A 12500-nucleotide genomic window follows, 5' to 3' on the forward strand; every position below is an offset into this window, starting at 1 on the left:
ACAAAACAGAAAAGTCATTTATGTATTTATTCATCTTTTATGATATAAATAGGATTTTCTCCTTTTTTAATGAGGTTCAAAATGTTTATCCGGATTCTTCTTCTTGTATTTTATAAACACTTTGAGTTTGAACGGGTCCTTAAAGTGGATCGTTTTAGTACATTGTTTGATTCGTTTTAGTACATTGTTTGATTTCTTTGCTTAATCCATGCCATGATTTAGTCGTTAGTGGAAAAAAAATCCATAGATTAGCCGCAGCTTTGTATAAAGTTTGGGGGGAAAGTAGCGGCTTATAGTCTGGAAAATATAACTATGACACAATAAATAAGAAATGTAATTATTGTATAGTTATGTTAATGAGTATGATAAATAATTGACATGAGGATTATTATATTATTTTCTAATGTTATATCTTTATTTTATTTTTTATACTTAATTTTCCTGTTTTAAATTTTTTTTATATATATTCCTCCCATTTTTCAGATATGCAAATAACATTTATTGATTTGTATTATTATTTTTGTAATCTGTGTTTGGATTTTAGATTTTGCATCTCATTGCTAAAATATTATAAAGTTACAAACTAATTAAAACAAATAAGTTTAGATCTTCATGCCATGAGTCATCAGTAAAAATAAACACGACTACAGTCACAACAATAGTTCCAATTTTAAGCTGCGTGGCTCTTTCTTCCTTCTCTTCAATAGAGAATAATAATAACAGTGAAGACCATCACTGCTGTACAAAAATGTCCCCTTCAGTGCACACACACAGAGAGAATTTCCTGTGTGGAAAGTGTTCAGAGAGCTACTTCCTGTGTTGTCACACAGATTGTGAGCGAGGATGCAGCTGCATGACATTGTTGTGTGTCCACCAATCAGGTCTTTTCCCGCCATCAGTCAACACATGGCCACAAATCCTCTCATCACTCTCTGCACTGCATCATTCTGTTTCCTTCCTTACACTCGACCTCGTGACAGCACCATAAAAAGACTCTCTTCCATTTACGCAAGGAAGGGATTCAGGAGAAAAGTCTTTTATTTGAGCGAAATAAATGATCTGCTCTTAATGCAGTGAACACGATCTGGCTTCTACTAAATATCACACAGGTTTGTTTTTTTCATTTAACGATGAGTTCCTATTTAGAGGACAACAGGAACAACATTCTTGTATTTTTAGCTACGTGACTTACTTTTAGTTCAGTCAGCAGGCACAAGACATTGATACAACGTTGATTACACATCCATGTCCTTTAAAACTGACTTTGAAACAACGTTGCAAAATAGTTGTATTTGTATATTGAGACAACGTTGATGTCTAATGTTGGATCCACGTTGATCCATCAAAAAGCATGTTGTTTCAACGTTGTATTTGTGTTGTACAATATTGGTTGGAAAATGACAAATATTCTATGGTCAAATCAACGTCAGAACCAAACGTTGATTAAACGTTGTCAAAAAGTATGTTGTTTCAATGTTGTATTTGTGTTGTAGAATATTGGTTGGGAAATTACCACAATTCAATGGTCAAATCAACGTCAGAACCCAATATTGATTAAATATCGTCAAAAAGCATGTTGTTTCAATGTTGTATTTGTGTTGTAGAATATTGGTTGGGAAATGACCAAAATTCAATGGTCAAATCAACGTCACAACCTGATATTGATTAAACATTGTCAAAAAGCGTGTTGTTTCAATGTCGTAATTGTGTTGTAGAATATTGGCTGGAAAATGACCAAATTTCAATGGTCAAATCAACGTCAGAACCCGACATTGATTAAATATCGTCAAAAAGCATGTTGTTTCAACGTTGTATTTGTGTTGTAGAATATTGTTTGGGAAATGACCAAAATTCAATGGTCAAATCAATGCCAGAACCTGACATTGATTAAACATTGTCAAAAAGCATGTTGGTTCAACATTGTATTTGTGTTGTAGAATATTGGTTAGAAAATGACCACATTTCAACGGTCAAATCAACGTCACAACTTGACATTAAATAAACGTTGTCAAAAAGCATGTTGTTTCAACGTTGTATTTGTGTTGTAGAATTTTGGCTGGAAAATGACCAAAATTCAATGGTCAAATCAACGTCAGAACCAAACATTGATTAATTATTGTCAAAAAGCATGTTGTTTCAACGTTGTATTTGTGTTGTAGAATATTGGTTGGAAAATGACCAAAATTCAATGGTCAAAACAACGTCAGAACCCATCATTGATTAAATGTCAAAAAGCATGTTGTTTCAACGTTGTATTTGTGTTGTAGAATATTGGTTGGGAAATGACAAATATTCAATGGTTAAATCAACGTCAGAACCCGACATTGAATAAACGTCGTCAAAAAGCATGTTGTTTCAATGTTGTATTTGTGTTGTAGAATATTGGCTGGAAAATGACCAAAATTCAATGGTCAAATCAACGTCAGAACCTGACATTAAGTAAACGTTGTCAAAAAGTGTGTTGTTTCAACGTTGTATTTGTGTTGTAGAATATTGGCTGGGAAATGACCAAAATTCAATGGTCAAATCAACGTCAGAACCAAACATTGAATAATTATTGTCAAAAAGCATGTTGTTTCAACGTTGTATTTGTGTTGTAGAATATTGGTTGGAAAATGACCAAAATTCAATGGTCAAAACAACGTCAGAACCCATCATTGATTAAATGTCAAAAAGCATGTTGTTTCAACGTTGTATTTGTGTTGTAGAATATTGGTTGGGAAATGACAAATATTCAATGGTTAAATCAACGTCAGAACCCGACATTGAATAAACGTCGTCAAAAAGCATGTTGTTTCAACGTTGTATTTGTGTTGTAGAATATTGGATGGTAAATGACCAAATTTCAATGGTCCAATCCACGTCAGAACCTGATATTGAATAAACGTTGTCAAAAAGCATGTTGTTTCAATGTTGTATTTGTGTTGTAGAATATTGGCTGGAAAATGACCAAAATTCAATGGTCAAATCAACGTCAGAACCTGACATTAAGTAAACGTTGTCAAAAAGTATGTTGTTTCAACGTTGTATTTGTGTTGTAGAATATTGGTTGGGAAATGACCACAATTCAAAGGTCAAATCAACGTCAGAACCCAACATTATCGCTAAAAAGCATGTTTCAATGTTGTATTTGTGTTGTAGAATATTGTTTGGGAAATAACCAAAATTCAATGGTCAAATCACCGTCCGAACCCGACATTGAATAAACGTTGTCAAAAAGCATGTTGTTTCAACGTTGTATTTTTGTTGTAGAATATTGTTTGGGAAATGATCAAATTTCAACGATCAAATCAACGTCACAACCTGACATTAAATAAACGTCGTCAAAAAGCATGTTGTTTCAATGTTGTATTTGTGCTGTAGGAATATTGGTTGGGAAATGACCAAAATTCAATGGTCAAATCAACATCAATGATTAAATGTCAAAATGCATATTGTTTCAATGTTGTATTTGTGTTGTAGAATATTGGCTGGAAAATGACCAAAATTCAATGGTCAAATGAATGTCTGAACCCGACTTTGATTAAATATTGTCAAAAAGCATGTTGTTTCAATGTTGTATTTGTGTTGTAGAATATAAGTTGAGAAATGACCAAGTTTTATAAAGGTCAAATCAACGTTAGAACCCAACATTGAATAAATGTTAAAAAGTATGTTGTTTCAATGTTGTATTTGTGTGGTAGAATATTGGTTGGAAAATGACCAAAATTCAATGGTCAAATCAACGTCAGAACCCGACATTGAATAAACGTCGTCAAAAAGCATGTTGTTTCAACGTTGTATTTGTGTTGTAGAATATTGGTTGGGAAATGACAACAATTCAATGGTCAAATCAACGTCAGAACCCAATATTGATTAAACATCGCTAAAAAGCATGTTTCAATGTTGTATTAGTGTTGTAGAATATTGTTTGGGAAATGATCAAAATTCAGTGATCAAATCAACGTCACAACCCAACATTGATTAAACATTGTCAAAAAGCATGTTGTTTAAACGTTGTATTTGTGTTGTAGAATATTGGTTGAAAAATGACCAAGTTTTAATGGTGAAATCAACATCACAACCTGACATTAAATAAATGTCGTCAAAATGCATGTAGTTTCAACGTTGTATTTGTGTTGTAGAATATTGGTTGGAAAATGAAAAAAATGTAATGGTCAAATTAACGTCAGAACCCAACATTGATTAAATGTCAAAAAGTATGTTGTTTCAACGTTGTATTTGCGTTGTAGAATATTGGTTGGGAAATGACAAAAATTCAACGGTCAAATCAACATCAGAACCCAACATTGATGAAACGTTGTCAAAAAGCATGTTGTTTCAACGTTGTATTTGTGTTGTAGAATATTGGTTGAGAAATGACCAAGTTTTAATGGTCAAATCAACGTTAGAACCCAACATTGAATAAATGTCAAAAAGCATGTTTCAACGTTGTATTTGTGTTGTAGAATATTGGTTGGGAAATGACCAAAATTCAATGGTCAAATCGACATCCCATGTTTAAGTTGCTCAACATCAGGACCTAATTCAACAAGTTCTCAACGTTGTTTTAATGTCTTGTGCCTGCAGGATTAGCTATGATGTCTGTAATTATTTTTTACTATAAAATAATGTAAAATTAAAAAAATTAAAAAAAAATGTAAAAATAAATTAAATTAATAACAAATAATATGCTTTTTTAATCCGTAGCAGCCCTATCTCTTTAAACGCCACATAAATGTCAGCTTCACATGTTAAAGACACAAACAAGCAAGAAAATAAAGGAGAATCATTTTGATGATCCAAGTTGTAGTTTGTGCTGACCTTCAAAGCAAGGTTGATGGAGGCAGCTCCTCCAGGGAAGATCTTTTCGATCTTAATCACAGGCTGCACTCTGGACTCCATCCCTCCAGAGACACTAATGCCTGCAGAAAATACACACGTCCACCAGCAACAAGAGGATAAAACAACATACTGTACTCTACTGTACGATTCATTTACTGTACATTTGGTGAGGCCATGAACAGTGAGCAGGACACTGCATTAGGTACACCTGCACGTGCATTTACTGATGGTCATTAAGGTGGTGGAACAAGAACTGAACCTTAGTGTTGATATGTATTCCCTAATAATTGTATATTTTCTCGTATTACTCCAACTTAATGTTGTATTAGCATTGCTACAGCTTTACAGATGCCATGTTTGCAGTGCAGCTGGTGTTCCTCTCACAAAGCAATTTCATCTAATTCAAGGTACTAACATGAGAGAGATTCCAATCTAATTTTAATACATTTTATTTTATTTCATCCCCCCAAAAATAAATATATTTTGTGTTGCTTTTGTATTGTCCATAATAATAATAACTATTCATTTTACTCTTGTATCCTGTATCTCCAATTTTGGGATTTGTTTGTTTATTAATAGTTCTTATTTGAATATTATTTCAACAGTAATTTCATAGAATTTTTAATGCAGTGAAATATATATCTAACAACAAAGAAGTTATTTTGTTGTTGTTGCTTTTATACTAATATTAATAATAGTCTAATATCTAGGTTTTTTCATGAAAATATTTATTCATTTTACTGGAATTGATTTTTCTTTTAAATTTTATTTTTACTGGTTACTAACAAAAGTATATTAATTATTTATAAAATATCAACGTTTGTATACTTTTATTGCTACAACATATGTGTAGAATATTCAGATGATTTAATTGGATTTATAATGCAATAAAAAGGAGAATTTTATTTTGTTATTAATTCTGCAGTAGTTTTTTTTTTTTAATTTTAATACTTTTACTGAAATATTCCATATACTTATATAATATATATTATGTATTTATTCCACTTACAGTATTTTATTTTATTTTATTAAAAATAATTTTGTGTGATAATGTTTTGTATGTTATTAGGATGATTGCATTTAATTCATTAACGTGTATTTTCATTCAGTTTTTAGCTCTTATATTATTGTAAATAATGAGATATTATATTTGTTATTCATTACATTATTATTGCCTTTTATTTGAATAATTAGGATTACAATTAAATGTATTGCCATTACACATGAAATGTGGTTTAAAATTAAATCCAGAAATGCATTAATTTGTACACATTATTTTTATATGCATGCACAGAATAAATAATGTCGGTATTTAGAAATAATGAAATGGATAGAGAATAATACACAAGCTGTGATATGAAAATGTGGACTCAATTATAGTACATACATAGTTAAATGTAAATAAAACCAATTGACATTATTATGATTAAAATATCATTAATTAACAACAAAATGCAATTTTGTGGGAACGCTGAAAACCGTACTGAAATACGAACAGTTAGCATGCTAGCCAGATAGCGCCCTGAAACAAAAAACTGTGTCTTAACAGTCAAATACCAAAATATCTGACTCAAAACTAGGAAAAAAAGCTAACATGTTAACGTTAGTATGCTAAACATGCATCAAGGACCAAAATATACTGTATGTCTGCAAAAATAGCCAAAAGGCTAGCATGCTAACAATGCTAACAAATATCTGACTCTGAGGTTTATACCTGCTAAAATAGCAATTGTCTGACATTAGGAAGGATCATTTTAAATTTGGAACGCTTTGAATTAGATGAGAAATGTTTGGACAACAAAAAATGTTTGAGGAAATGTGGAATTCCGACAAATGTGGAATTTCTTATGAAAATTAAAAAAACATTTTTTTTGAATGAGCCAAACAACAAAGGTTTGAATCGGATAAAAAAAGGCCAAAAAAAGGGCAGATTAAACATTTAAATACTATATTTATATTAAATTTGATACTTTTTTTTGTAATTTAACGGTTGTTCAGATCTACAATAATTGGATTGTGATGGTGTACCTAATGTTGTGTCCAAACCGAGCGACTTTGTGTTTGGAACACTTTCAAATGAGGTCAAAGGTCACCAAAGATGACCACGCTTACCCAGAGACTGTTTGGCTTTGGAGATGGTCAGTGTGGAGATGTCGTACTCTCCAGTATTTCCGCTATTAGAATGTCCGTTAACTGTGACCGTGGGGGTTCCGTCAAAAACCTCCTCCAGGGGCGTCCTGGCGGTCCGAGGTGAGGGAACACTGTGTGTCCTTAAAGTGTCAGGACTCACATCCCTCCCCCTCCTCACTGGTGACCGTCCTCGCTCGGGGCCTCCAACAGAGTTGTGGTGGCCCCCACGCTGGGAGCCGTGAGAGGGTTGCGTGAGGGCGGGCGACGGGCTGAGAGAGCGAGGGCGGGCATCGGAGGACAAGGAGAAACTGTCCACGGGTACGTCCAGCAGTGTGGGGAACAACTGAGATGGGGTCATGTGACCTCGCTCGGACAGACTCAGAGCCTCCATGTTTTCCATCAAGTGATGATCCTGCGTCAGCACGGGCTGGAGGAGGAATCCACCCCTGTAGTCTGGAAACATTGAATTATTCCAATTAATATACATACATATATATATATATATATATATATATATATATATATATATATATATATATATATATATATATATATATATATATATATATATATTCATATGCATACATATATATATATATATATATATATATATATGTATATTAATAGGAATATATATATATATATATATATATATATTCATATACATACATATATATATATATATATATATATATATATATATATATATATATATATATATATGTATATTAATAGGAATATATATATATACACACACCATACAACATACAAACATGCAAAAGTTAAAAGTAAAAAAAATATATATATATGTATATAGTATATATACTGTATGTGTAGACTTAAATGAAGAATTTAGTTGGACAATTAAAAAGAAGATATGAAAATATGCAGTAAAAGTCAATCAAAATAATTATTTGATTCATGAATCATTACTGACTTGCCCCCATGCTCAAAAAGCAAATAATTTAAAAAGATGGGGGTACTTTTTTTATTTTATTTTTAATTCAACAGTTGGTAATAATTCAATATGAAAGAAAAATAAGTCAATTAATATAATACATTGAACATTCTCATAAGAACAAACTAACAATGGATAAATATATATATCTTTATTTATTTATTGTATTAATATACATATATATATATATATATATATATACACATATATATATATATATATATATATTTTTTTTTTTTTTTTTTTTTTGTTTGTTTGTTTGTTAGTTAATTTGTTATTGTTATTGTTTTTTTTCTTTAAAATCCCGTTGAAAATATTTTGTCCAATCAAATTTACGTTGACCGTATTTGCTTTTTGTTTTTGTATACAGTATCATTCTTTTTTTAGGTTATGTTATTTTTATGTTTACTTTTATTGTGTTAATTGTTTTTTTAATTGTATGTAATTATAATATATATATAAATGTGTATATATATTTTTTTATTATTATTATTTTATTTTTTTTTAAGTAGTTTGATGTGTTATCTTGTTAATTGTTTTTTAAATAGTATGTAATTGTATTATTATTTTTCAAAATGTTTTAAATAGTTTGATTTTTTTTAAGTAGTTTGATGTGTAACAAAATATATATTTTTTTAAATGTTCTCTAAGGAGAAACAAAAATTACAGATGCATGCTTTTAAATGTTATGATTATTTTTATGTTTACTATATTATCATGTTGTTAATTGTTTTTTGAATTGTATGTAATTGTATTATTTTTCAAATTTTCTAAAGTAGTTTGATTTTTTTTAAAGTAGTTTGATGTGTAACAAAATATTTTATTTTATTTTATTTTCTCTAAGGAGAAACAAAAATTACAGATGCATGCTTTTAAATGTTATGATTATTTTTATGTTTACTATTTTATCATGTTGTTAATTGTTTTTGTTTTTTTTAATTGTATGTAATTGTATTATTATTTTTCAAAATGTTTTAAGTAGTTTGATAGTTGTGTTTTTTTTTTAAAGTAGTTTGATGTGTAACAAAATATATATTTTTAAATGTTTCTTTAAGGAGAAACAAAAATTACAGATGCATGCTTTTAAATGTTATGATTATTTTTATGTTTACTATTTTATCATGTTGTTAATTGTTTTAAGTAGTTTGATTTTTTTTTATTTTTTTTTCCTCTAAGAAGAAACAAAAATGACAGATACATGCTTTTAAATACTATGTTATTTTTTTACATTTACTAATTTATTATTTTGTTAATTGTGTTTTACTTGTATGTAATTATACTAATATTTAAAAAAAATGAAGTAGTTTGATGACAATATGATTCAATGTAATGTGCATTGCTGATATTGTCAGTCATTATCATCTTAGCAAAAGCAGCACTTGAAAAAAACTCATTGCAGGTGTACCTAATGTTGTGTCTACTGGGTGCATTTCCAAAGTGGCTCACATATTTAAAAGAGCATAAAAAAAGAGATAAAATTGTCCCTGCTGCTATTTGATTACAAGATTATACTTTTCAGAACATGTTCCTCTCAGCTCGCAACTGCTGTCATTTTGTTTTCCCACCTTGACCTTTGACCTGCGAAAGTGAAAATGGGGAGGGAACTATCGATTCTCCCTCCTGTGTTTGTGTGACGCAGCTCCGGACGCCGTTAAAGAGTCACCCGGTGACAGTAACACGAGCCAGCACGTCGCCATGGAAACCCGAGTCGTATCTGTGCGTGTTGATGAGGTCATGAGGCGGGCATGCAGGTGACGTCACACACCTGGGACGGGGGTGATGAGGTGGCGTCGAGGGGTCCCGCTGCGAGGGGAGCGAAGAGCTGGAGAAAGCCCTTTTGAAAAAATAAAAAATAAAATATCAGGTGATTTAAATGTTGTCACCAGTGAGTGAAGACTGAATTCTCTAATTGTGCCTTTCTCACCACTTCGACTCTTCAGAGCGGTGAAGGCCTGCAGTTCAAAGGGCATCACCATGTTGTCAAAAGTACACAAGTCACTTGCAGGAATCAACATCCTGTCCACCACACAATCACACAGAAACACTTTTTGACTGACAGTGTGGAAGAAAGCATGAGGGAGTAGAATGTAGAGTGGGTCTCACTCACCTTATTTCCCTCAGAAGCAGCGCCTTCTCTGGCCGGTCCAAGATGGCCACAAGGGGGCGCACTAAGTCCTCCAGCACCTTGTCAGACAAATACTGAAAGTACAAATATTTGATTCACCTTTAGTCGACAGCCTTGTGCGTGTTTTACAGGATCTACTGCAACAATACTAGTCAAAGATCCTTTTTCTAAAGGATTTCTAAAGGATCTATCTATACTGAAAAAACACGAGTCAAAGATCTTCTCTGTGACAGGAGCGCTGTGTTGTTTTAAAGGATGTATTGCAAAAATACTAGTCAAAAGATTTTCTTTCAAAGATCCTACATATGAGAGAACGGAGCTGTGGTTTTTAAAGAATTCACTGGAAAAAAAAATTGTCAAAGATCTTCTAAATGACAGGAGTGCTTTGCTGTTTTGAATATGTTCTGCAAAAAATTATAGTCGAAGATTCTCTATATGACAGAGCGGCTTTGCTATTTTAAAGGATTTACTGGGGGGGAAAATACTAGTCAAAGATTTTTCTATATGACAGGAGTGCTTTGCTGTTTTAAAGGATATAATGCACAAATTATAGTTGAAGATCATGTATATGACAGGAGTGCTTTGCTGTTTTAAAGGATCCATACTGCAAAAATTCTAGTCAAAGATCATCTATATGACAGAAGTGCTTTGTAGTTTTAAAGGATATACTGCCAACATTCTAGTCGAAGATCATCTCTATGAAAGGAATGCTTTTAGGGACCTACAGCAAAAAACAAACAAAAAAAACCAGTCAAAGATCCTGTATACGACAGAACGACTTTGCTGCTTTAAAGGATTTACTGGGGTGGGAAAATAGTGGTCAAAGATCATATATATTACAGGAGTGTTTTGCTGTTTTAAAGGATATACTGCAAAAATTCTAGTCGAAGATCATGAATATGACAGGAGTGCTTTGCAGTTTTAAAGGATATACTGCCAACATTCTAGTCAAAGATCATCTCTATGAAAGGAATGCTTTGCTGTTTTTAGGGACCTACTGCAAAAAAAAAAAAGAAAACAGTCAAAGATCCTCTATACGACAGAACGACTTTGCTGCTTTAAAGGATTTACTGGGGGGAAAAAATACTGGTCAAAGATCATATATATTACAGGAGTGCTTTGCTGTTTTAAAGGATATACTGCCAAAATTCTAGTCGAAGATCATGTATATGACAAGAGTGCTTTGCTGTTTTAAAGGATATACTGCAAAAATTCTAGTCGAAGATCATGAATATGACAGGAGTGCTTTGCAGTTTTAAAGGATATACTGCCAACATTCTAGTCAAAGATCATCTCTATGAAAGGAATGCTTTGCTGTTTTTAGGGACCTACTGCAAAAAAAAAAAAGAAAACAGTCAAAGATCCTCTATACGACAGAACGACTTTGCTGCTTTAAAGGATTTACTGGGGGGAAAAAATACTGGTCAAAGATCATATATATTACAGGAGTGCTTTGCTGTTTTAAAGGATATACTGCCAAAATTCTAGTCGAAGATCATGTATATGACAAGAGTGCTTTGCTGTTTTTAGGGACCTACTGCAAAAAATCCAGTCAAAGATCATCTATATGACAGGACTGCTTTGCTATTTTAAAGGATATACTGCAAAAATTTTAGTCGAAGATCATTTATATGAAAGGAATGCTTTGCTGTTTTTAGGGACCTACTGCAAAAAAAAAAAAAAAACAGTCAAAGATCCTCTATATGACAGAACGACTTTGCTGCTTTAAAGGATTTACTGGGGGGGGGAATACTGGCCAAAGATCATATATATTACAGGAGTGCTTTGCTGTTTTAAAGGATATACTGCCAAAATTCTAGTCGAAGATCATGTATATGACAAGAGTGCTTTGCTGTGTTTAGGAACCTACTGCAAAAAATCCAGTCAAAGATCATCTATATGACAGGACTGCTTTCCTATTTTAAAGGATATACTGCAAAAATTTTAGTCGAAGATCATTTATATGACAGGAGTGCTTTGCTGTTTTAAAAGATGCACTGCCAACATTCTAGTCGAAGATCATCTAAATGAGATGTGTGCTTTGCTGTTTTAAAGGATCCATACTGCAAAAATTATAGTCGAAGATCATCTATATGAAAGGAATACTTTGCTGTTTTTAGGGACCTACTGAAAAAAAACAAAAAACAACAACAGTCAAAGATCCTCTATATGACAGAACGACTTTGCTGTTTTAAAGGATTTACTGGGGGGGGGATACTGGTCAAAGATCATATATATTACAGGAGTGCTTTGCTGTTTTAAAGGATATGCTGCCAAAATTCTAGTCGAAGATCATGTATATGACAGGAGTGCTTTGCTGTTTTTAGGGATCTACTGCAAAAATTCTAGTCAAAGATCATCTATATGACAGAACAGCTTTGCTGTTTAAAGGATATACTGCCAAAATTCTAGTCGAAGATCATGTATCTGACAGAAGTGCTTTGCTGTTTTAAAGGATATACT

The 12500-nt window shown here is 32.0% G+C and overlaps 1 protein-coding gene across 1 annotated transcript in view; it reads right to left on the minus strand.

The window, feature by feature from the left end:
* The window catches only part of pdzd7a (PDZ domain containing 7a), a 35219-nt gene that overhangs the window by 1069 nt on the left and 21650 nt on the right, over nucleotides 1–12500 (minus strand). The window contains exons 9-13 of the mRNA XM_061943081.1: nucleotides 10020–10111; nucleotides 9837–9928; nucleotides 9678–9746; nucleotides 6937–7407; nucleotides 4804–4904 (exon numbers count right to left, since the gene is read on the minus strand). Coding sequence (XP_061799065.1) covers nucleotides 4804–4904; nucleotides 6937–7407; nucleotides 9678–9746; nucleotides 9837–9928; nucleotides 10020–10111 — 825 coding nt within the window. The remainder of the gene's footprint in view (nucleotides 1–4803; nucleotides 4905–6936; nucleotides 7408–9677; nucleotides 9747–9836; nucleotides 9929–10019; nucleotides 10112–12500) is intronic.

The sequence above is a fragment of the Nerophis lumbriciformis genome, linkage group LG02, assembly GCF_033978685.3.
Source record: "Nerophis lumbriciformis linkage group LG02, RoL_Nlum_v2.1, whole genome shotgun sequence".
NCBI classification, from domain to species: Eukaryota; Metazoa; Chordata; class Actinopteri; order Syngnathiformes; family Syngnathidae; genus Nerophis; species Nerophis lumbriciformis.